This window comes from Triplophysa rosa, linkage group LG1, assembly GCF_024868665.1.
Source record: "Triplophysa rosa linkage group LG1, Trosa_1v2, whole genome shotgun sequence".
In the NCBI taxonomy this organism is placed as follows: Eukaryota; Metazoa; Chordata; class Actinopteri; order Cypriniformes; family Nemacheilidae; genus Triplophysa; species Triplophysa rosa.
The window spans coordinates 14,287,971-14,314,181 of record NC_079890.1 but is presented as its reverse complement, the minus strand read 5'-3'; the positions used below and the strand labels follow the sequence as shown (position 1 = coordinate 14,314,181).

Genomic DNA, 26,211 nt, shown 5'->3' with positions numbered 1-26,211 from the left:
CGCGGCTCTTTGCAGAACAGAGAACGCATCAAATAACAGTCTTACAGTATTAATTGTAGTATCTTATTAAACTCCAGTTTAATAGCTGTGAAAATCGGATTAAAGCAACACTTTTGCTCACGGGTTCCCCCATGTGGTTGATAAGCGCAATTGTCTGTTACCAGTGTCGTAAATAATGTTGCTGTATGAGCTTCCCCGTGGGCAGCGCAATACACTAGGTGTTGAACAACCTTACCTATTATATGACAAAAGTCACGTCGGCTAGTCGATGATAACCTTAATAAATAAAATAAAAGCTAGGAAATGTTTTGCAACAAGATTTGATGTTTGTGGGCAGTAAGACACTTGTGTGTGCGGGCTGCGGTAGAATGACAGGACAAAATAGCCTCTTAATATATAGGCCCGGTTTCACAGGCACAGCTTAGCTTAAACCAGGACTATGCCTTAGTTGAATTAAGATATTTATGTCGCTTTTATCAAAATGCCTTAGAAGAATACATTACTGATGTGCATCTCGAGACAAAACAATGGCACTGATACATTTTAAGACATTTCTGGGCAAGTTATATTCAGTTAAGACAGGTCACACATTCGTTCGACCAAAAATCTATTTCACGGAATGAATAATTTCACGGTAACGATATATTTCCAGGTAACAATTTCCTATTATCAGATTCGCTTAATAGGACTAGGTGTTATAACCCACTATTTCAGCACAGTTGAATTGCCCAATAGGACATTTCCCATGCCTTATGCATGAGAGGGGGAAGCAGTCAAGAATATGAATAGAGGAAAAGAGGTCTGAGGTTTCACTGGGTTCGTCGGGTAGGCATCCTCTGTGTTTGAGGGATACATTATTATAGAAATACATAGCATACTTACCTTTCCTTGCCATTATCAGAGAGACATCTCATGAGTTGTATGTCCCACTTTCATCACATCCATTAACCTGGGTGAAAGATGCCTTTTGGTGAGGTGCTGCTGATAATACCGTTTGTATGGTTCCCATCAATGCGACACATCGTCAGTTGTGCACCTCAGCCTCATTGGGTGTTTCGGCCCTTTATCACAAGACACCCTCAGCCAAGGGAGGCCCACCGCAGGTTGATCAGACCTGGGTGTGTGTCGCATTGTTACAAGGTCATCTGGCAGCCCATGCTGTGACCATCCGCCTAAACCACAGCCATTGGCTTCTTCTTTCTGCACCACTGGCCAGTTCTTCATTATCCTCCACTGGACCTGTCCTCTGAAAGTGACCTATTTGTCAGCTATGGTGACCTCTGCATTTAAACCGTCTAGTGAGTAGTGAACTCACGCACTGCAAGTTGTGAAAACATATACACCAGAAGCAGTGGGCAGCTATCACTGCAGTTCAAGGGCACATAAGTCGTTACCCACTGGCCCTGAGAATTGAACCGCCAATATTCTGGTAACGAGTCCGACTCTCTAACCATTAGGCCACGACTACCCACACCGTTAATGCGCGCTCAGTGCCCCCGGTCCCGTATGGTATACCATTACAACACATTACCAAAATCAATGCAACCATACACGCCAACCCGTTGACTAAGGCTGTCCAGTCCCGATCTTCAACCTCGGATCCGCTGCCAAGTTGGCATACCGGAGATTTTTCTTTCAAATGCTTTGTTAATGGCCTCTTCCCAAGGTACAATCAACTCAACTATGAGCTGGACCACAGAACCATGTCTGGCCGCAGGTTGGTCGCTGCGATTTCCAAGGGGAAAGTAAGTCTGTGGTTTAAATTAGGGTTGAAACGATTCCTCGAGTAACTCGAGTAATTCGAATACAAAAATTCATCGAGGCAATTTTTGTTGCCTCGAGGCCTCGTTTAATCCATTTAACTACAGTTCACATGGAGAACTGCGTTTCCCCACGGACCGTTATTATTGACGCACAGCCCGCTAAACTCTATTCATGTTACAGGGCTCTCAAGTCTCACGCATTCACCACGAGACACACGCATTTTAGTCTGTTCACACGCTCACACGTATGTCTCATGCAGATAAATAAGTGATAGCTTATTGAAATGGTGAAGTGCTATTTTACTTAGTTTTAGTCTATTTTGCGAAACTTATTGTCCGGCTGCACTGAGTGCATAAAATGCAGGATGCCGAATCCTGTTATTTACATGTCATCTGGCTGTTCTGCGTGTCTGCGTGAATGAACTGCACAGTTTAAGGTGCTACACTCATGAATTTCTCTCATGATGCTCATGAATTTCTCTGCGTCTGCGCTGAATGAGGACATGCACACATGAACTTAATCTCCAGAGTTGCTCTGAGAGTTTATTTCAGAACATTTTACTCAGTGAAGCTAACACACTACAAGATAACTGTCTTCCGACGACCTGCCAAAATAAAAGTCCGGTTAACTCAGTATTTTTATGTGGACAAATATATTACTATTTAATAGTAAAAAAAGAAACTAATTTAGATCAACTAAATGCATCATGAATAAGCTGAAGTTAGTTGTTTACCTTTGAAATTATTCTTTCTATTTTTATTAATGTTTCTTATTTATACATTTGTATTAAGCCTATATTGTATTTTGAATGTAATATGGCAATGGAATGTACTAAATGGGTTTAGTTTTCACAGATATTAATGTATGCAATTTCAGCAATAAATATGTTAATTTTTCTAAAAAGGAAACAAATTAGTTGTTCATTTTAAGAGACCTGTCTTATTTTCTCTTGTATATTTAGTATTGCTCTTTAATAAAGAAAAAGTACTTACTATCTGAATACCCGATTAATCGATGGAAAAATCAGTAGAATACCCGATTACTAAAATAATCGATAGCTGCAGTCCTAGTTTAAATCAACTTGCATTTCCCGATCCTTAGCTATACTCAGCAGACCTGAATATGGGGTTAAGGGCTTGACCCGCGGTTTCTGCCCCTCCCGAATAAAGGGTTGCCTTTTTAGCGAGTTAGCCTTGGCGTTTTGGGGGATGGCATTTGCTTCCACTCTCTTGTTCTCTACTGCTGCAGCCAAGCACTTTAATACTTGATTGTGGCCCCATGTGTATCTTTATCTATATATACCTCATTTTTCTTAGATTGATTTAATTTATTTATTTAGAAGTGCACTGTTACTGTGTTGCGACTCTGTCTTTAGGTTTGTTTATTCTCGCGCTTGTCTTTACACTGCGAGTCTCTGGTGACTCCACACGCGTCTCCCAAAATGGCAGGTAGCAGCGCATCACGTTAAAAGTGCTCACGCGACAAGCATCATTGCGCAAGTTTCGCCTCGGCTCGCCTAAAGTTAATCTTTATTAAAACTATTAACAGCTTTACAGAGCAAACTGACTTCTGAAATACGTGAGAATGAGCTTTTTTCATATGCACGCGCAGATGGCAATGCGGGTGAGAGAGAACGTTTCGGACTGGAGCGGATCACGAAACTACAGACTGAAAGGAGGTCAAAAGAATATTTGATTTGTTAATTTGTTATGGGTAGATTAATTCACATGTTTTTTTCTCATCATAACAGCCAACTTGCAGAGCGCCACGTTAACCACACTACTTATTTACATTCCGCAGAATACACGGAATAGAAAAATCTCTTATACGGTTGACATTTTTATTCTATGGTAACAGAATATTCTTTCATACCGCCCAGCCCTACTTCAGATCTGATGTACTGTGTACAGACCAAACTTCCCTTGCATTTACAACAAGTCAAGTGAAAGTGTCATGTGCACTAATAGATGAAACAACAGAAAAATGTGAATCATGAATGTTGAGGACGAAAACAGCGCAAATTGTGAATGATGCGTGCAGGAAGCAGGACAAGAAAACATACATTATTGCCGGGAGTGTGACAGAACCGGGTGGGAATGACATCCGTCCCGCGCGCAGGTCCTTGGAACAGTCAGCCGTCGTCTTAAAGGTACAGTGACAAAAAATCACATGACCCACAACTAGTCGACATCACGCTTTAAATGTCGCGCTAGAGCATTAATGTTGACTAGTTCATGCAACCCCTACAATACAAGTGAATTTATTTACTAAGCTGATGGAAGCGGCGAATGCAGAAACATTGTTTGGAAACCATATGGCAATCTTCCGCAGGCAGGGGATGGGTGGGGCAGTGAGTACCGACCCGAGCACAGAACTTACAGAGTGTAGTTGTAGCCACTATGAGGCTGCTCAGGTAGCAGCGGGAGTAGAATTCGTCCAGTTAAGAGTTGTTATACCACTGAAATAATTATAGAGACATTATTTTAAGGTCGAAAAACTACAAAGTGTTGCTTTAATAGCATAATAAATAGAAATGACCAAATTCATTAATCAAATGACCAGTGTCCAGGTTATCTGAATACCAATATACCACGTCGCTACAACGTTCTCCAAGGGATTAATTCATGACGTTATCTCTGGAACTTTAGCAAATATTCTAAGCTATGGAACGTTGCCAATACGTCCTCAGAACTTGGTCACAAAGTAATGTCACGGTGACCAAATGAAGACGAACTGGCGACGTCATCTGGGAATAAACTAAAACATGCGAATTCTTTTCCTGCAATTTTGTAGGCTATACTCGCTCTAGCCATGCTACAGTACATAGTACAGTACAGTAGGCTACAACAACGGGTGTATTGCAATATGTTTAGCAAGAGAAACTTTGAACGTTTGTTTTTCCCATAAATACAAATTGAGTGGATGTGTATTTTGAGTGTAACAACTTATAAAAAATATATACAGTATCAAAATGATGCTAAAAGTTAAATAATCAACAATTATACTGACAGTCATTTTGTCATTCAAATAAAGAATAATTATTAAAAGAATACTAAGTTACATCCAAAGGATTTTATAATAAAAAGATTAACTAAACTATAGGCCTATTAAAAACACATATAAACGAAAATATGGACAGTCTCTGTAATGCTTGCTGATGACTAACAAAATACAATGTAGCATAAACGACAGACACAGCCTTTCAACAGACGTCTCTGTATGTTTGTAGCACCATGTCTTTATAGCTTGTGAGATCGCATTAAACATGAATAGCTTTGAGTTGTTTTACCCGCTAACTTTCCAATGCTGTTACGGCAAGTATATAACTGCCGTGAAAGCTCCTTCTCTAGTTTAATAACACGACAAACAAACCTGCAAACAAGTAACCACTGGCACAGCACAGTCCTTAGTTTTGAAAGATGGGAAAATTGTGCTAACACAAAATTAAAATCACATAATCTGAATCAAACCAACAATGCTGTCTATAATGCTTGTCTTTAAATGTAGAAAAAAATTAAATGGTTACTAAAAGAGTCATTCGTATGAGTGTTACCTTTTCACCGTAGAAGGATCCGCTGTGCACTGCTTTGATGTGGTACCTCCGCTACTCGGGTACAGTTTACACTCGCAGACCCAACAACACTACACCAGCAGCTACAGGCATTTACCGTAAATTATGAAATAGAATTACGGACAGTGAAGAGAAACTACCGTAATGATTGTAGCTGACGACATAAACGATGACCTTCTGAACTGGTCCTGATTGGAAGCTGATTAATTGAATGTTTTATTGCGATATGGTTTGAATGCTGATATATGCATACTATTATAATACTGTTTTTGGACATATTTATATTCATTAAAAGCTAATGCACATTTACACTGTTAATGCCATTGCCAGGTAAAACATACAGGTAATCTATCTGATGACAATTATCTCATATAGCAAAGAAAGAGTTATAGCCTTCCCCGCATGTGAAAAGTAACTCCAGGCTCTCCAATAAAGGCAAGCAATGAGTACTTCCCTAAAGAAGCCTTTTTATTATGTTATCGCGTTTTTATTGTGTTTTTTGTGGTAGTTAGCTGTATTTTTTTAGTTATTATGGCTTAAATAAAAACAAACCAACTGTTTGATTTGATTAAGTCCTCTGGATATTCATATTAACTCTGCATATTCAATTAAAATCAGTGTTTTATCTGGACATCAAAAAGATCATATATTCTCGCATTTGGGATGCTTACATTCCCAGAAAATGCCTGTTACAGCAGGTAATGTATTTGAATGTCCAATACTATCATAAACTCCTAAACATATTCTGCTTCTTAACATAACATAACTATTTAAAATGGATTGTACTTAATTATTATTCTGTTTTCCATGGCAATAGATCAACCATCTGAAGATACTGCACTCTCCCTGGAAACAGAAATTCTGAATGAAACTCATGAATTATTATTTAAATCTGCTTAATCTGTTTAATGGTTAATCTGACACAAAATAACAATATGAATGAAATACCACCAAAAGTAATATGGTCGATTATATTGTTATGCAGAATTATATATGACCTTCAGGGTGGTGAATTCCCAAAAAGGAGAGTGCTCAGACACTCCCCTGTAATTCTATGCTTCCCATGACAATTCTAATGGATCATAACGATGGCCTGAGATGTAAAAGTCATCAGAAGGGAAGAACCATCCTGCCACAGAAGAGGAAAGCGAACCACGGTTAATAAAAGCAGACAGCTAAATTGCAAAGCTATGAGCGAATGAATATGTAGAAAGAGAACGAAGAAGAAATGGCAAGCGGAAAAGAGATGACAAACTTCTTAAACTTCTTTGAATACATCAAACCTTGAAGAAAATGGGAACATTCTTGTCTTTCAGGTACTTGGAGTGCTTGGAATTTCGTCCACTGGTAAAAAAAATCAATACTGGAGTCAGATTATTGGTGATTATTATTGATTTTTGGTTTAAATACTGTAATTACAATGGTGACTACCCCCATTGACTACAGCCCCCCCCCACACACACACACACATCTCTCAGACAGGCTCCCCACATCTCTGTTGCTCATCCAAGGCCCACTTTCTGTTTCAGTGAAATCACAAAATGAAATGCAACCAGCATGCACCCATTACTGATATGATGAGAGTAGGTTATCTCTTACAATTATGTATTAAATGTGTGGCATACGTGGATATAAGGTTTTTAGAGTTCAGCATCATGAGTAAAGTACTATTATGAGAAATTAATATGTTAACCCCTCGAGTTATCAGTGACTTTTAAACAAATTGGTTATAAAATTGGATCTAAACACAACAACAGACTGAGTAGATACAGTCTGCTTAAAATTACACTCAAACAATGACAATTTTTTTGAACATGCCAAGAAAACAAGAAAGTAAATCTCTGCATTTATTTACTGTTTTAAGAAACATAACACATAACCACATTTTATTTCTGTATTAGCTTAGCTTATGTTAGTTTAGCTTATGGGGGTTTTCTGTATTTTCTGTGGATAATTTAATGAGTTCAGTTTAATGGGTTTAAGTGCAATGGTGATAAGAAACCAAAGACATCTCCATGGCAACACAAACTCTTGCTGTGCAGTTTTGGGCAGATGGGATGACAAGGGTCTGTCTCATCAGCAGGAGACTGGAACTACCAGGAGCCACAACATAAAGACAACAAACAAGTAAATGCTGTAACGTGTGATTTGTTTATTCACTGTCATTATAGACCTCATCAAAACACGTTTCTTAAGTCATTTTGTTTCATCAGTGATGAAGTTCTCATAACAGCGCATAAACATAACACTTTTACCACTGTGTTTTATTGCACCATCAGAGATATTTGTGCACCACTGAGTATTTTACAGTGTGTGATAAGCACATGTTAAACACATGCCCATCAGAATGTTATAATCTTTCTTCCTTCAGGTACTTAAAAAAATACATGATTTAATGGTATGTTTTAACCCAAGCCAAGGCCATAATGCATGGTGAAATGTCTATTCTCACTAAAACATTTACGTCCGTAAAACAACAGATTCAAGCAGACCGATATAACATTTAATTGAATTGTGTAATGCTGAGAATACAATGTATATTAGTGTAACTGTTTGAAATAGATCTGATTTTGTGTTATCAGCTGTTATGATAAATGAACAAAGGTAAGGCCAATACCCTTGTTGAATTGCATGAGAGAAAGTGGGGAAAAACAGTCCACCTAGTGTTACAATCCAGAGGGAAATCTCTGCCCCCCACTGAGAGATAAAACTAAGTGTGTTGACACATAGGGCACAGAGAAAAAGCAAACAATTTAAATGTTAGAAAAAAACAAACGCAAAAGGCATTGTTGCGCAAATGTAATATTCCAAACAGTATATGCACATGAACACATAGTTTTACCTTACTTCATTTTTTTTTTTTAGGGAGGATGATATTGTTGAAAATTATCATTTTGCAATTTGTGTTTTGTTTAATGTAATCAAAATTCTGTTAAACCCTAACAATTACACTGAGAATATCTATGTTTATAACAAACATGTTCAATAACAAAATAGCTCCACCAAGTGGATGTGACTGATGTAATTTTGACTTTGATACAAAGTATGCAGTATTAAACCTTTAAACAAACTGACAAATGCCTGATGACATAGCGGCACAGAATGACTGCACCTGTACAGTATCAACTGATATAGCACCAAAGTAATTTAGTGTTTATATTCTTTCAAGTATTCAAAAATATGTTAAATACGAAGAATGCCTTGGACAAAGATAAATAGTACAATTGAACATTCCTGATTTTTAAATATAAACACAGAAGATACTTAAATACATTTAAAATTACCAACATGGGACATTATACCTGCATGTCTAAGATTAATGTAATTTTATGACGTGGAGAATAGTAAAATTGATATAATTCAGTAAATACAGTAATTGTCACCATCCACTGTCTGCCCTCGTTTTACACCGGACTACACTCCCCATAATCCCTTGCACCTGTCTCACTTGATCTCCATCATTTGGACATTATTAGTTAATCCCCGTCATCTGTTTACCCTTTGTTATCTGTGTATTTAAGCCCTGTGTCTTCCTCAGTTCTTTGTCGAGTCTCACACAAGTTATGTTATGGTTACCTGTTTATTAAAGTTTGTGGATTACAGCTACCTATTCGTCTGTCATCCGTGAGCATTGTGTAACAGAAGACTCGACCTAAAAGGATGGACATAATCCGCTATTCAGAGGCTTCTCTGCTGGATTTGAGGCAGGATGGACGGCCTCTGGAAAGCTATGTTGAGGAGTTTGTGCAGCTGTGTTACGGGGTGAGTTGGAACGATCCGATTCTTAACCGTGTATTTTTGACTGGTCTGGACGATGATCTGCTCGTCCTCATCTTGCTCCCCGACGTGGAGGAGTATCCGCTGGAGGTCTTCATAAATCGAGTCCTCCAAGTGGTTGGCTCCGAATTCTGCATCGGGGTGGCTGATGGGGACTTGAGCGATGATCGTCCAGCACCAGTCATTAGCGGTGGGTTCGTTCCAGCTCACCCTGGGTCCACGCCTCAGTCCTCCACCACCCAACGCTCACCCGAGCCCATGCCTCATCACTCACCCGAGCAAGCTCCACGAAACTCTCCAGATTTGATGGACTTTATTTCTCCCGAGCTACCCGGCCCCTCAGTTCGCGAGATCCCGAGATGCACTGCCCCCGAGCTCAGCCTGGTGGACCTGCTGTTGCTGCTGGACTTTTCCTTGCCACCAGAGCCCGCGGCCCAGCCGCCAGAGCCTGTGGCCGAGCCGGTCCCATCCGGCCTCCCAGTATGTCCCAAGCCGGTCCCGTCCGGCCTCCAAGAATGTCCCGAGCCGGTCCCGTCCGGCCTTCCAGAATGTTCCGAGCCGGTCCCATCCGGCCTCCCGGAAAGTCCCAAAGCATTCCTAGAGTCCCCAAGAAAGCTGGAACTCCCACCCAGCCTCCCTCTCCCACCTCCTCTCTATCTGTCATCACTACCACGTCAGCCGCTGCATCCTGCCAGTCCCTCTGCTCACCCTCAGCCAACCATCGGTGATGTGGGATCGCCATTGGGCTGTCAGTCCACATCGGCTTTGTGGCTGGAGGATCCCTCGTCTTCGTCCTCAGCCTCTGAGGCCCAGAATCCGTCTCGGCTCATCGACCCCTTGGCTCCACCTCAGCTCAAAGCTCCCTCCTCTACACCGTCGCCCGGTCATCCACCAGCTTCACCGGGCTCCTTCGTCCCTCCGGTTCCGCCTTGGTCGGTCATCGAACCGCCATCGCCTCTGGACTCCACTCCTCTGGCTGTGCCTCGTCGCTCTGTCCCACTGGCTCTATTGGGCTCCTCCCTCCAGCTACACCTTGGTCCTCAGTTGCTCCAACTCCACCGCGGACTCCCGGATCTCCGCCTCTGCCTCGGTCGCCTGATCCGTCAGTTCCACCCGGGCCCTCTGGATCCTCGCTGTCACCCTGGCTCTTCGGCTCTCCGTCTCCTGCGTCACCTCCGTCAGTCGGCCCCCTGAAGTCGCCTGCTCCTCCTCCTCCATGTCTCCGCCCTCCATCGGCTCCTCCGTGGGTTCCCCTTCGGGCTGTGGCCTCGGTCCCAACTGGCTCATCCTGCTCTGGCTCCCTTCTGTCTCCACCCTGGCTCCTTCCACCTTCTTCAACACCTTGGTCATCTGCCTGCCATCACCTGTCGCCACCTGAGGTCCGTCCCCCTCCCGAACCCCCACCCACCCTCCTCTCTTCGTTCTGTTACGGCGCGAGGTCGTGCCTTTTCGGGGGGGGGGGGGCGTACTGTCACCATCCACTGTCTGCCCTCGTTTTACACCGGACTACACTCCTCATAATCCCTTGCACCCGTCTCACTTGATCCCCATCATTTGGACATTATTAGTTAATCCCTGTCATCTGTTTACCCTTCGTTATCTGTGTATTTAAGCACCGTGTCTTCCTCGGTTCTTTGTCGAGTCTCACACAAGTTATGTTATGGTTACCTGTTTATTAAAGTTTGTGGATTACCTCTACCTATTCGTCTGTCATCTGTGAGCATCGTGTAACAGTAATATTGTCACTATGCCTTTAATTGTAAATGAAAGACTTTAATCATTCCTTTCATTTTTACCTAAATTAAAGAATTCAGGCATTTAATCCAATAATTTATACCCTACAGTAATATTTAACTTTGATTAAAGTTGATCTACATTTACAATAACTGGAGGTCAGTTCAATTATATGACTTAACATCGTACAATGTTTACACTGAGTATTTGCCAAAGAACACAAACAAAAGAGAACTTCAGTGAAACTGACTTTATTCTGAATTAAAAAACGCTAAACAAAGACTGTATCTCGGAAGAACAATGCGAACACAGCACAGTACGTAATCCAGATTCCATACTAAAATTCACATTGCACATAATATGATAAATGCAAAATTAATAATAATAGCATAGATTTGCTTAATAGGACTAGGTGTTATAATCCCACAGTTGAATTGCCCAATAGGACATTTCCCATGCCTTATGCATGGGGAAGCAGTCAAGAATATGAATAGAGGAAAAGAGGTCTGAGGTTTCACTGGTTCGTCAGGTATAGGCATCCTCTTTCCTTGACATTATCAGAGAGACATCACATGAGTTGTGTGTCCCAATTTCATCACATTATCCTGAGTGAAAGATGCGTTTTGGTGAGGTGCTGCTGATAATGCCCTTTGTATGGTTCCCATCAATGCGACACATCATCAGTTGTGCACCTCAGCCTCATTGGGTGTTTCGGCCCTTTATCACAAGACACCCTCAGCCAAGGGAGGCCCACCGCAGGTTGATCAGACCTGGGTGTGTGTCGCGTTGTTATGAGGTTATCTGGCAGCCCATGCTGTGTATTACAAACATCCAATATGAGAATGTTTTATATGTCAAATTGAAAGCATTTCAGTTCCATTATACAGTAGATCTTCATTTATGTTCTTCATATTTTTAGTAAAACCACTTGGCTATATCTACTAGGTCCAAGTGCACATATTTAAAAAAAGACAAAGTTGAAAGCAACCCAGCATTTTTGCTGTGGCCAAAGATGATGGAATAAGTTTCAGCCACAAGAATGGATGGCTCACTTCCCTTAAAGCGATATTTCACAGGCAAAACAAAATTTCCCCATGTTTTACTCACCCTCAAGGCATCCTGACTGAATATGACTTTCTTCTTGAAGAATAATGCAGTCAGAGTTATAATACCACGTATAATTTTTCTTCCAAGCGGTGGAATGGGAGTGAATGGGGGACAATTTTTTGAAGCTCCGAAAACTGCATCCATAGATCAAAGAATGGCTCGAAACACCTCCGTGGTCTTAACACAGGTCTTCTGAAGCGAATCGATGCGTTTTTTTAAAGAGTACATAACTAGGGATTTTTAAGGTCCTACTTTGGTTTATGGAGTGTCCAACAACAGGTTTATATACATAGAAGGTGTAAAAACACTATTATTTCATAATAATAGATAGTTATTCTTACCTTACTTCTTGACTCTCAAATGATTCGTTCCGCGATTCATCTGTCTAATCTCCTTTCCGCTAGGCTAGTCTGATGTGATTGGTCAGATAGTCTAGTCTGCTGTGATTGGTCTACCGCACATGAGGCTCACAAGCTACAGTGTTTGGGGGAGAAGAGTGAAGTTTTCGCAGGCAGTCCTGGCAAAACGTAGGCGGGGACTATATGTAGTGACGTAAATCCGAGGCAGTTCGCAAATCGGACTAGGGACGACTTGTTTGTGTGATTCAGAGTCGACTCCCTTTTTTCCAAGCCAATAACTTTCTGTGCGGGAGCTTTCGTCACCGTCATTTGCCGGAAAAACAAGCCTCAGGTTCATGTGCAGCCGAGGGATAACGGAATCTAGACATTAACGTTAATAGCGCTCTCAATATGGACATTTCTCTTAAACAAACACATCGATTCATTTCAGAAGACCTGTGTTAAGACCACGGAGCCGTGTCGAGCCATTTTTTGATCAATGGGTGCACTTTTTGGAGCTTCAAAAATTCCATTATACCGCTTGGAAGAAAACTTGTACGTGGTATTATAACTCCAAAAGTCATATTCAGTCAGGATGGCTTGAGGGTGAGAAAAACATGGGAAAATTGTGTTTTGCCTGTGAAATATCGCTTTAAAGCCTGTCTGGCTGTGCAAAACCAGTACTTAATTCACTTTTAAACCCTGTGTAAAGGTATTCATCCATTTTGACTCACCTCTCCAAGCTTCTTAAGACTATTAAATCATTTGCCAGTTTCCCTCATTCTGTATTTACTATAGATCACTGAGAGAATTACAAGCATTTCTGTTTTAATACTCCATGTATTAGACATGGACATATTGTTATCCATGGGACCGGGGCAAAACCTTTACCTGTAACATCACATATTATCGTAAGTTTATGTTTAAAATGTTATGAAAGGCATGTTTGACCCTAGAATCAACCAACGGTACTGGTGTATTATTTACCCTACTCTTAAAGGAGTAGTTCACCTTCAAAATGAAAATTCTGTCATCATTTGCATGCCTCTTGTCATTTCCAACCTGTATGACTTTATTTCTTCTGCAGAACACAAGAGAAGATATTTTGAAAAATGTTGGTAACAGAACAGCACAGCCCCCCATTCACTTCTATTGTAACCATTGCAAGAGAATGGGAGGATGTTAACAACATTCTTCAAAATATCTTCTTTTGTGTTCTGCGGAAGAAAAAAAGTCATACAGGTTTGACATGAAAAGAGGGTGAGTAAATGATGACTCCTTTAAAAACTACTCCTCTAAATCTCACAGCTTTCATTGAGTGAGTTTCACGTGTTTGCACTCTTTGCAACAAAGTTGCACATTGTTTAGCTGAGAGAAGTCAGTGAGCTAATAATTAGCAAGCAAGCTAACCCTATTTCGATTAAAACACTGAGGCTGAGCGACCAACAGCTATTGAAAACTTCTTCTACTTCAGTTTCAGGACAACCTGCTTAAACATTCATGGTTGTCTCTGAAAAGGAACAGACTGCTTAAAAAAAACTTTTGTATAATAAAAACCAACACCAAAACAATTTAATCATAGTAATTCTTTCTGCTTGTGATTTGTATATAGCTTACTTGCTAGGTTTGCTTGCCAAATACATCCATGGAGGATCACAATAGCAGAATACCATTACCTTTAAACGGTGCTGCCAATGAGATTCTGTCTTTGTTGGGGTGCAAATTTAGTGGTTAAGGCTTATTTGTCATTCAGTGTATGTGTAAATATTTAAAGACTCACCGCATACAGTACAAGACATTAAATAAAGCTTTTTCTGTGAAGAGTAGGAAAAATGTAAAATAAGAATGTGAATCAGGATTCAATTTACTGTTCATTTTAGCTACTTGCCTAAAGAGATCTGTGCATGAATTGAAGCAGATTTGCCTACACATCATAAGGCTTTATTTCCAAACTTGGTTTGATATCATTCTGCTGTTGTCACTCACTAACTGAAAGAATAAAGAGAGAGACATTTGTGAAAGAGCTTTAATAATCAGTAAAACATGCAGGAATCAAATAATCTTACCCTGTTGTTCAATGAATAAATACAAAAGATGTCATATATTGATCTTCTGACCATTAATAGTCTATAGGCATAGACCATGCAAGCACCATTGTTACTTAATTTAATTACATACAAATTTGAATTCACATTTCATCTAAACATTTTGACACTGCAGTAGAAGGTCTTCAGGGTGTTTCTTGGCAGTCTGAAAGAGAAAAGTTACTAAACATTAAACAAGAGCAAGAGATAGTACAATAAGACATTAAAATATGTGGGTTGCTGCCTTTTTAACTAATTTTGAAGTGCCCTTTTTGCCTGATTTAAATTTAGTTATTTCTGTTAAAATGAACTACTTTCAAGCTCACATAAAGGGGTGATGGTATTGAAAAAACATATAAGAGTTCTTTGCATCACTATACACCCTGTAAGCTTCATAGCTTAAAATGTCCTCGTTATTAAAAGGGATACTTCACCCAAAAAATGAAAATTCTGTCATCATTTACTCACCTTCTGATGAACACAGAGAAAGATATTTGGAAAAATGCTTATATAACCAAACAGATTTTGCCCCCCATTGACTACCATAGTAGGAAAAAATACAAATCAAAAGTGCCCCAGAACAGTTTGCTGTTCTACATTCTTCAAAATGTCATCTTTTGTGTTCAACAGAACAAAAAAATGATAAGTAATTATTCCTACCATGGGAGTGAATGGGGGGCAAGATCTGTTTGGTTACAAGCATTCTTCCAAATATCTTTCTATGTGTTCATCAGAACAAAGAAATTTATACAGATTTGGGAACAACTCGAAGATGAGTAAATGATGACAGAATTTTCATTTTTGAAAACCAGTACTTATAAAAAGTATTTATGTAATTAGGCTCCAAAAACAGTTTGTCTGAATTTTGATGGATTTGTGATGTTACACTGCAATGAATTTGCATATGACTGGCCTACTGCAAGACATCAACACCTACTTTTTACATTATCACATTGTTGGCCCCACCCACTGGCATTAGTTTGCTAAGGAGGGAGTGAGTTCTGAAAGGGCAGTTGTTTACAATCATGCAGAGCTGCATAGACTGGTCAAAGTATGACATTAAAGTATTGCAAGAGCAATTTGAAAGCAGTCCTGTCGCAATACTGTCATATGCCGAACGATCCGCGCAGCGCTGCAGTAAGTCTAACACACCTCATGACAAAACAGTGAGTCTCGATAAAAATGTGGAGGTAGTAGTTAGCGTCTAGTATGCCACTTTGTTGGTTTACAATGTAACGTAATGGTTATAAAACATGATTTGTGAGTCCCATCATCAGACTGTTTCCATCAGCAGTAAAGATGAATATGTCACTAGTAGAAAAAATACATATTAAGAGCCAGGTATACGTTTTTTAATGTGGATTTAAATGTGGATTTTGGATAAACATAACTGAAAATCAATAATAATGTAATCTAATTATAATTATAATCTAATTATTAAAGATAATAGGTAGCTATGATGCAAGGCATAAATTTGTTATTTTTGAATGGCTGTGTATGTTTTTGTTATCATAGCTTAAATAAAGGGAGTAAGAATTGTCCAGTCCAATTGAACTTAAATTGAAACTCTAGTTTACAAAAAGTTATGTATCCACTGACAGATGCATCTTGATGCAATAATAGTACAATACTACCAAATATACTTACTAAAGATGGTGTTGACCACTGCCTTATGCAGTTCCAGAGGTCTCAGTGACTTTGATCTCTTCCTCAAGATCCTCCACACCTGCCTGAGTCATGATGTCAGAGATGTTCTTCTCCAGGTCATCGATTCGTGTACTCATCTCATCGAGTATTTGTATTAAGAAGAAACTTGAAACTGCTGGATTTCAATAAACATCTATTGAAATATTTAAAATAAAAAAATGAAAATTCTGTGTCACCCTCTCGTTATCTCAAACCTCTTCTCTTTCTTCTGCAGAACACAAAAGAAGATATTTAGAATAATGTTGGTACACAAACAATGGGCGACTCCCATTCATTTCTATTGTATGGACACAAAACCAATGGGATGACAAAAGTCAATGGGTACAGCCGTTATTCGGTTACCAACATTTTTTAAAATACCTTCTTTTGTGTTCTGCAGAAGAAAAAAAGTCATATAGATTCAAAATGACAAGAGGGTGAGTAAATGATGACAGACGTCTCATTTTGGGGTGAAGTATTCCTTTAAAATGAAAGTAAACATGCAGAAGGATATTTCTTCCAATAATCTGGTCTGACATGGTCTGGAACTTGTCCTGCATCTGTTGCAGTAAGGTCTGCACCTAAATGTAATGGAAATAAAATTATTCAACTGAAGACCAGTGAAAGAAGGTAAACGAAAAATGTGAATGAGCACAATATCTAGAAATGTGTGGGTTTTGTGTGGGCTTCCCACACAAGAGTAAAAACAGCAGTTTGAGGGCATGCTCCCCGCCCACGCGTGGGACCGAAACCATAGTAACAAGGGGACCCTCTCAACATCGTGAAATCACACAAGCTAATTTTAAAATACACTCAAATCTCCCTTTGTAACACACCTGTGTTATATTACACCTACATTTTCGTCTTTTATAGATTAGCAAAAAATGAAAATACATTCACGTTAGAGTTAATGTAATTTAGTAAAGAATGCGATCCTTTAAAACAAGTTCAAGACATAGGAAGCATACGGAATGATGAGTAAAAGGCACATCAAACCATTTACAAGTATACACTTAATTCTCTTCGGTAAGTAAAGTGTGGTTGAATACCATAGTATGTGTGTATAATTGTATTAACGTACATGGTATCTCGGTTGAAATCAAATACTCACCACAGCAGTCAGGTCCTGAGATGATTTAGGGTCCCTCTCGGACATGTCTTTTAGAAATGTTAACGTTACTTGCCTTCGTGTGATCCTTTTGTTTGTTTTATCAGAGCCTTGTTAAGGCAGTACAGTAAATACCGTGATGCATTCAAGGTGGAAACTGTCGTCGAAGTAGTAACAGATTTCGTTGTTAAGGGGTTTGGTCAATGAAATTAAAGCAATAGAATGGCTTTAAACTTCATATGTTTCCGACAGGGGGCGCTCAGTGGCCCAGAATAAAATCATACATTGAGCTCCATTTAGATCTTCACAATATTTTGTGAGTATTTTCACAATATTTTCTGACTTTATTTAATTGAAGTGTATTAGTCATGGATTCGAACAGCATACTTTTTGTTTACCACTATTATATATGATTTTAAGTTCACATGCTATAGTTCACATGCCTAATGCTATAGGCCAATGTTTAAGTTAACAATTTACGTATTATTCTGTGAAGTTAATGTGCGAACAATTTCTTCTGTCGTCACAGATAAAAATAGATCAATCACGTGCATTTGTAATTGGTTCTGGTAAATGCTTTATGAGCGCCCACTGTAGCAACAGTCCACTGTTTTCGATTTCGTGGTAAGTAAGTGCCTATCGAAATGACTTGAACGTATAACTTTGCATATCAGATGTTCTTGTTTAAACTGTGTAAGCATCCGTATACAAATATGAAAGTTCAGAAACGTGTCGTCGTTGATTTAAATATGTGTACTATGATTGTCTAATGGTAATGGGTAGATGAACTCAATTTCCCACTAATACAACAGATCAACGTCCAGTGGAATGAATCGTGGTATGTGTTGTTTTTTCGTAATTGTTGTAAATGCCGAGCTGTCAGCACATCTCATTTGGTGAACTACATATCCCATCAACCCTAGCGAACAAATTATATTCACTCCTTCCATTTGGCCACAAGGGGCTTCAGGAGTCAGTTGACAATCCACTGAGTGAGGCGCGCCAGAGGCGACACGCATACATTTGGTGGTCTTCTACGTCCGTCGAAGAGGGATAATAGCACGACCGTATAGAATATTAAACCAATAATCGTTGCAAATTATGCTGGGTTTATCGTTTTATAGTTGGTTCTTTTTTATTTGGTGGTCCGTCAGTTAATCGAAACTGCCAGCTGGATTGTTTTCTCTACGCAACTTGCTGGGCAAAATTAAGTTAATTAATCTTTCCAGAGGCGTCGAATTCCCTTGGACTAGTTTGTAAATTACTTAAAGGTAGTGAAAACGAAGCGAAATCGTCGTTTAAATGATTGTGATGCCCAGCTAGCTACGTTAGACTGTATCCAGTCAGCCGGGGCTTGCTGCGCCCAAGCCCGGGCGAAGATTGACGCTGCTCGGTGTCATCCCAGTAAAGTGGATCGAGTTCTTTTAGGCGACAATGCTTGAAATAATGTCTGAACACCAAGGTAAGTGAAATCTTAAAACACAAAAATAAAATACTCAAAACTTTGAACTTGTGATAGGCAACACCCATCATCGTTTTAGCACTTAGCTAGCCTGCTAGCAGCTTTCATCTTACAGTAGGCTCTCCGTACTGTGTTGGTCAGCAGACTTATTCCTCCTATAAACCTAATTTAGGCATTCGATTTGTAATTATGGTGGTTATCAAGTAGTTGTGTTTTTCGTGTGCTGTTTAGCTTCATTGCGTTTCATTGATTGGGAATCGTGCATAGATTAGCTGAGTAAGTAAGCTATCTTGTGCAATGGAGTTAAATCATTGCCGTTTACTATACTAGCAGACTCGTTTGATTTGTCATTGTTCCATTAGCTTTAACATATGCAGATGAACAGACTACAATGGTGTATGACTGTTTAAACAGGCTTTCGGCTCAAATGGTTTTAATGAATTAAATCCATGTTACGCAGCGTTGCGCACTTTGTCTTTGCCCAAAGTAACGTTACATCGCTTGTTTTTTTTTTTTTGAATGTGCTGCTGCTATGGACCCCTTTTAAACAGTTGCCATCGTTATATCTTTACAACAATGTAAGGTCCCGCTGTCCTTCATAAATTTTATGCCATGGAAATACAAAATACCGGTTTTATTTGCGTCACTTTGCCTGGTCGCATTCACTGTCGAACTGTAACGTTAACTCTTTGTTATTTACTGATCATGTCGGTACAGATATATTGTCGAATGCGTCGAGTATATACTCCGCCAATACTTCTTCACCAGAGTGGTCGTAAACTTTGTTAATATAATAAAACAGAAATGCTTTTTGTGAGTTAATCCAGTAAAGTTAGCCATATGTGTTTCGACGTCGAGAATAAAGCTTATGCCACATGCTGCGTCCTCTTTATCGCTGCTTTAGCGCCCGGCGTTTGTCATTGAATTAATTTAAGGGTTTTCCACATTTTAAGTCGTTTTGGGCATCATTTATTTGGGTGGAAGTGATTGTATGCAAAATGGTGCCCATAAGCCTTTGGATTGTATGTTTTGGTCAACGCGTTGTCGTAAGCGATTGTACAGCTAGCGCGTTAGCATACTGTCGAAAACGCACTTTTTCAAGCTACGAAAGAAGACTGGGGTATTAGAATCAGATGGCATATTCTCTCTAGTATTAACAATTTGATTACTTATTAAACTACTAATGTTATTTATTTTCTGTCTTTTTGCTATTTAGATTCATTATTGAAGTGCAAAGCAGAAACTCTGGTAAGTCAAACAAGGAAATACATTTTTCAGCCTGTAGATGGCAGTGCGTGTCATATTAATTCTGGATGTTCATGTCTAGCCACCAGAGAGAAAAAAGAGGACAGTTGAGGACTTCAACAAATTTTGCAGTTTTGTTCTTGCATATGCGGGTTACATCCCATCTCCAAAAGAGGTAAGACTTGCAAATGTTTAAATTTAGGTGTGCACTTCCCTTGTTTTTCGAAGTAGATTTAAAAAAAAAAATATATATATCTAAAGTGATATTCTGCGTCTGCTTTTTTCAATAGGAAAGACCGTGGTCACCAGCATCCTCCAGTTCTCCAAACAGCTCTGGTGCTTCAGGTGAAGGCAGCGTTTTAGGTGGCGCAAGTTCTAGCGTACCTGCTGGCTGGAGTCATGGCACTTCGGATTTGCATACGATTCACACCTTTGTTCACAAAGCTCGTGCCAATAAGAGTAACAAGAGCATGCGCCGATTACCTTCTGACAGTAACCTGATGGACAGAATGTGTTTAAAAGACTCTTTCTATGAGGGCGAGGTGGCCACCAAAGCTGAGCGCAAAAAGGACAAGAAGCTAAAGCGCCTTTCTTTAGGTTCGGGTGCTGGTGACAGCAGTAGCAGCGGTGGGGAGAAACGTGCAAGGATCAAGCGTAGTAAAAACCCCAAACAACCCAAAGCTCATAAGAAGCTTAAGAGCTCGGCTCACAGCGAGACAGACTCGGAGACTTGTCCCAGCCGTGGAGAGGAGCACCTGGGCCGAGGAGTGGGCGCTGAGCGCAGACTACAGGCCCAGGGTACAACACTGATGAAAGTAGAGAAGGAGGAGGCCACCAGGGAGGCTGAAATGAGCTCCAGTGAAGGAGAAACTTGGATAGCGGATGAAGACATAATGGTGGAGTCAGGTGAGTGACTTGTAGCTGCGTTTGCGAGACCTCAGGGTTAGATTTGTAACTAAGTTTAAGTGTTTTCTTGTTGAATTTTACATCAGGGAAGTGAAACTTCCAGATAATTTAATCTCAAAAGCAAACTCTGCTTTTTATTATTATATAAAAAGTAAAGTTTAACTTAAATTATCTATTAACTGTTATTTAGTGTCAAGATGGATTGTTTATCATATCTAGTGTACTATACCATGTAAAACATATCAGTGTTTCCCAACCTTTTTTCTGCCGCGGCAGTTTTAATTTGCAAAAAATTTCACGGCACACCAGCATCACATTAACCACTAAAATATAACAAAATGGCACAAAACTGCATTGCTTTAAATTGCTTGTTAAGACAGCATATTATAATAAACGTAGTACTCACATATGATGTCAATGTGAAACTTGAGCTTGTTTTGATGAACACAAAGATGATATCCTCGCTGGAATTGATGACAATGACACACGGAGCTCTTGGTCAACTGCTCTCAATCTTTCTCTATTTTTGTTCTTTATATAAGTCAAACTGGAAAAGCTGAGCTCACATAAGTAGGTTGTGGAAAAAGATAACAACACTGAGATTGCACTGTCTGCAATGACTGGGTACTCTTTGGCAGCAGACAACCAGAAACTGTCCAAAGGTAGGTCACTGGATGTAATTTTCAAACCACGGCCCTGTCTCATTTCAGTGAGCTGCTCTTGTTGCTGCAGCGACAGTCCATTTTCGTTATCCATTGCAGATGAGCTAAATGGGTCTCGAACCCAGTCAAAGGCTTCAGGTGATGTTAAGGGGAAATAAAAAGAGAATTTTTCTTCGAGAGTTGATAGATGCTTACAAATGACCTCACACAATGCCGCAAAGTTGTCTGAATGTCCAGTTTGGGCAAGGGGAAACATCTCAAGAGAGCCTTTTTCCACATGTTGTCGCCAGAGGGCTTTGATCTGAATCCATGCAGTTTGTCTGTGCTAGTTAGTACATTTTCATTTCTCCCTTGCATTCGTGTGTTCAGTTCATTCAGATGTGCAAAAATGTCCGCCATGTATGCCAACCGTGCACACCATTCCTCATCTGCCAACAGCAATGCGTACTCCGATTTTTCCGCTGTTAAGAAGGTTTTCAGTTCTTCCCTCAGTTCGTACACACGCGACAAAAGTTTACCACGGGACAGCCATCGGACCTCCGTATGAAGCAATAAAGTCTTATGGTCTTGCCCCCATCTCCTCACATATGATAGCAAATAGTCGGCTTTTCAAAGGCCTTGTTTTTATAAAGTGGACAATACGCACTGCACCATCCAACACATTCGACAGCTCCTTTGGTAACGTCTTGGCAACAAGTGCCTCGCGATGCAAAAAACAGTGCGTGACCGTGACGTTCGGATTTTTTTCTTTGACTCTACTGACGAATCCCTTGGTATTCCCAGTCATGGATGCTGCTCCGTCGGTACACACACACGCAGTTTTCCCATTTTAGTCCTCCTTGTTCAATGTAATCGGATGTCACCCGAAATATTTCCTCTCCTGTTGTTTTTGATGGCAACTCTTTGCAAAAATAAAAATTCTCTCTGATGATTTCACCATCCACAAAGCGCACGTTTGCTAATAGCTGAGCATTCCCACTTATGTCTGTTGATTCATCCATTTGGAGTGCAAATTTGACGCTAGTTTTTATTTTTTCCAGTACAACACTCTCAATGTCAGCGGACATATCGTCAATGCGTCTGGCGATTGAATTGTTTGAAACAGGCACTTTTGCAATTTCTTTAGCAGCATTTGGACCCAACATTGTTTTCACAATTGCTTTGCATGCAGGCATAATTAATGACTCCACCACCGTATGTGGCTTTTTCGATTTTGCCACTAAACCAGCAACCAGGTAGCTAGCTTCGAGAGCTTTTTCAGACACTGTGGTACTCTTTCTCATCAAAGAAGCGTGTTTCTCCGTTTGATCTCTCAAACGCACAAAATAGTTTGTCTTTTTTTATTAAGTGATGGATGTTTTGTTTGTAAATGACGTTTAAGCTTGCTAGGAACCATTGCATGGTTAGATAGTTTTTCTCCACAGACTAAGCATAAGGGTAGTGCTGCCGAGCGATCCCCGGTGAAAGTGAATCCATATGACAGATAACTGTCGCTGTATTGTCTTGAGCTCACCATTTTTGCTTTCTTTCCTGTGTCTCCACTGCTAGAGGGCCCAGGTTCCGATTCAGGGTCGTTAGATTTTCTTTTCAAGAATTTATCTATGTTTTCCCGTTGGTTTTAGCAGCGTGGTCGTAATTATGTGTGGAATTCGCACATGGGAAAATCGCGGGCTACGAGGTCACGTATACGTACAGTCTCCTGGGTGAGATCACGTATACGTGGTCAAATACGCGATGAGGTCACAGTTGGTTTACTTTTAATTGTAAAACATTGCTGTACATCTATATTTTATTTATTATTATTAAAAATTGGCCATTTTCCACGGCACACCGGACAACTTGTCACGGCACACTAGTGTGCCGCACAGCGGTTGGGAAACACTGAAACATATGATGAAGAATCATGACCTTGCATCCATAGCTTTATCACTTAATAGTCTAACACAATGTTTTCTTCTTACAGGTGAAGATTCATGGGACTTAATCACCTGTTACTGCGGTAAACCTTTTGCAGGACGTCCCATGATTGAATGCAGTCAGTGCAACATCTGGGTGCATCTATCTTGTGCCAAAATTAAGAAGTCTAATGTGCCCGACATATTTAACTGTCACAAATGCAGAGACTCTCGACGGTTGAGTCTTAAAAAAGACACTTAGAGGGTGATGATCATTCCCTCAAAGCTCTGAATGTTCCCAGTTCTCGTATTTCAGTTTCATTTTTTCTGCTTTCTTTTCAATTCTTACAACTGTTTGATTCCTTTCCCTTAGGTCTAGTTACTGTTTACGTGTTTTGTAGTTTAAGGTCTCCATTACAAGGACAGTCCACTAAGAAATAGTGTTTTGGCCACCTACCTCCTGAGTTGGTAATAAGTAGTCTGTGTCCTCTTTGGATCAAGTATGACAGTTCATTTTTAAAATAACCTTTTGTTTTTGTTTTTTAAGTTTGCTTTACTTTAATAAGCTTGTAAGTGGAAAATGAATGGTTAGACAGCTGTCTTGCAGCTTTTAAAATGTCTCAACATGAAGTTAGTAATCAAATTAGTGCTTCTAGATAACCGTCACAGGTATTTCAAAGACAACCTTGATTGATATTGGATGGTAAAACAAGAAAAGATATTTAAAAATGTATGCCAAATTGTAGTGATAATGCAGAACCTGTTGACATTATTGAATTATTTAAAAAAATAAACATGCTTTTTCTTAATCGACTGTCCAGATGGCCATGCCTTTTGTCTAAAGGCAGCAAAACTAACAAGCTAAATGCAATTCACTGTTTGTAATAGTAAAACTGCAATGTTTGTATTAAACCTTTATCATTGAAATTACAGCTTGACAATGTGGAAAATGATATCCATATTTATATATATATATAAAAACCTTAGAAACTAGCATAGCGCTCAGCTGTATTTTGCATTTGGACAGGGAATCACTTCAGTTGTAATTGTTGAGCTGAACCAATGATGATTTCTTCGGACTTTACTGTTAATGTACAGATATTAATTAATGTGTCCAGAAAGCGATCAGAATTGTTCAGTCCCAGATTACTAATTATTTTTGTTTTGGATGTTTTAAGTTGACTGTTGAAAGATTTCAGTTTTGAAACATGCTCAAGTAAAGGCTAGATTTACGAGCTTTGCTGAAGCTGTTCTCAAACAGAGTGGTTGTAATTATTGCTTTGGAGAAGTGTTGGTGGTTTTAAACTCTGGAAACTGGTGAAGATTACTCATGCTACAAGCTCTTTCATTTGAATTAGATTGGAAACTATTGTTTTTTTCTTTGGTTTGTTTGTTTGTGAAGCAAGGAAGATCGGAAATCCCCAAAAGAGAGGTCTCTCTTGCTTCATCACTCTGTACATAGAACAGATTTTGAAAAGTGTACATATGTGAAAGTGAAGAGAAAAGCAAAGCAAATGGTATATTTTTTGCATCTGATATTGTTTTCTTTATCTACCTGATAAGAGAAATAAAACTTTTCTTTATTGTGCTTCAAATGTCATATTTTCATGTTCTACCTCTAGATGAGGTGCATCATGTTTTGTGAATTAAAATCAGTCAAAGAACGTAACAACAATTTTCATGTACATTTATTGTTTGGCAACACGGGTACAGTGTCTGTCAGGTCTAACCCACTAGAGGGCGTCGGTAAGCTTATATTTGCATATATACAAATAAATAAGTCACAATTCATAAACCTGAGATGCAATGACTTGATAGACAAATGAAGATGTGAAACAGGACTAGAATTATACATCATAATAAATGTCCATATTTAGGATTAAAGTAGTTTGTGAGCTCGATCATTTTGCATCAAATTCCTTAAACTCTTCAGGTTGCTCCTGAGGGGAGAAGAAAAATATTTTGAGTGATAAAATGCAGCTGTTTAATTTAAACTTATGCATCTTACAAGTCATGACGTTTTTACCAGATGAAGTTTTCATACCTTTCTGTTTCTGCTAGATAAGTGGGAGCTGCCAATGGGGTCAAGAGGAACAGTGATTCTCCTCCTATAGTGGAAGATTACATGAATGTATTTGGGCTCAATAACATGATAAGAAGGGTATAGTGCCATGTGAACTTAACTTATCATTTATAAGTCATGTAAACATCATAATTTTAAATATAGTGCAACAAAGTGAATCTGTACTCACCGCTTATCTTTGTTTTTGTGGCGGTTGCTGCTTGGTACTTGCACATTGATTCGTTCCATAGGGGAAAAGAAAGCCGGTGTCTGGGCTGGGTTGGGATCCCAGTCCCGAGTCACTTCTCCTTCATTTCTCGGGAACAAGTCTGCCAGATCAGAGAGCTCATAAATATATGGTGACATCTCCTGATCGGACCTGTGATTGCTCTTCAGGACATTAAAATAGAAAAACATGGTTATTGAATTGTTGCTAAATTACTGAAGAGTTACTGAAATCTATTTTAAGATACACTTTGAAGAGTGATGCAATAAAACATCCAATGACTTCTGAATTAATTATATATTTATTATTATCATATTATTTGTTGTAAGTTATATTTTACCCTTTTCACTCGCAGTCTGTCAGGTATAAAGAAAGCACACAGATGATCCATCAAGAAACAGACAACCAGAATAAGCAGCAAACACCTGGAGCACACCATCTGTGGATACAGCATCAGAGACCATATAATACAGCTGCATGCAAACTCTTAGCATTTATCTCGCATTTCTATATGAAATACATATTTCATCTCTCATGGTTTTTCATATTTCTACTTTGTTCTATTAAGATCAACTAGCCTTAAA

The 26,211-nt window shown here is 39.4% G+C and overlaps 3 protein-coding genes across 3 annotated transcripts in view; 1 reads left to right on the top strand and 2 right to left on the bottom strand.

Moving 5' to 3' along the window:
* Window positions 1-5,415, bottom strand: part of tp53i11a (tumor protein p53 inducible protein 11a) — a 72,412-nt gene extending 66,997 nt beyond the window's left edge. The window contains exon 1 of the mRNA XM_057346011.1: window positions 5,318-5,415. The gene's annotated coding sequence lies outside the window, so the exon portion shown is untranslated. The remainder of the gene's footprint in view (window positions 1-5,317) is intronic.
* An 8,888-nt stretch (window positions 5,416-14,303) lies between these two features.
* Window positions 14,304-17,357, bottom strand: hsbp1a (heat shock factor binding protein 1a). Its single transcript, XM_057340880.1, has 4 exons — window positions 17,173-17,357; window positions 16,576-16,642; window positions 16,023-16,167; window positions 14,304-14,541 (listed from the first exon to the last, which is right to left on the bottom strand). The coding sequence occupies exons 1-3, from the start codon at window positions 17,215-17,217 to the stop codon at window positions 16,046-16,048; spliced, it is 234 nt and encodes a 77-aa protein (XP_057196863.1). The 5' UTR covers window positions 17,218-17,357; the 3' UTR covers window positions 14,304-14,541; window positions 16,023-16,045.
* A 786-nt stretch (window positions 17,358-18,143) lies between these two features.
* On the top strand, window positions 18,144-24,943 carry phf23b (PHD finger protein 23b). The gene is made up of 5 exons (XM_057346781.1): window positions 18,144-18,631; window positions 19,848-19,879; window positions 19,959-20,051; window positions 20,167-20,782; window positions 23,408-24,943. The coding sequence occupies exons 1-5, from the start codon at window positions 18,604-18,606 to the stop codon at window positions 23,599-23,601; spliced, it is 963 nt and encodes a 320-aa protein (XP_057202764.1). The 5' UTR covers window positions 18,144-18,603; the 3' UTR covers window positions 23,602-24,943.
* Window positions 24,944-26,211: the final 1,268 nt, after the last annotated feature.

Excerpts from the sequence above, each read along its gene's own strand:
- hsbp1a (XM_057340880.1), bottom strand. The coding sequence starts at position 17,217 with ATGTCCGAGAGGGACCCTAAATCATCTCAGGACCTGACTGCTGTG. Across the intron at positions 16,643-17,172 it reads CTCAGGACCTGACTGCTGTG|GTGCAGACCTTACTGCAACA; the intron begins GTGAGTATTTGA and ends CATTACATTTAG. Across the intron at positions 16,168-16,575 it reads AGACCAGATTATTGGAAGAA|TCGATGAGATGAGTACACGA; the intron begins ATATCCTTCTGC and ends TAATACAAATAC.
- phf23b (XM_057346781.1), top strand. The coding sequence starts at position 18,604 with ATGCTTGAAATAATGTCTGAACACCAAG. Across the intron at positions 19,880-19,958 it reads AGTGCAAAGCAGAAACTCTG|CCACCAGAGAGAAAAAAGAG; the intron begins GTAAGTCAAACA and ends GTTCATGTCTAG. Across the intron at positions 20,783-23,407 it reads AGACATAATGGTGGAGTCAG|GTGAAGATTCATGGGACTTA; the intron begins GTGAGTGACTTG and ends TTCTTCTTACAG.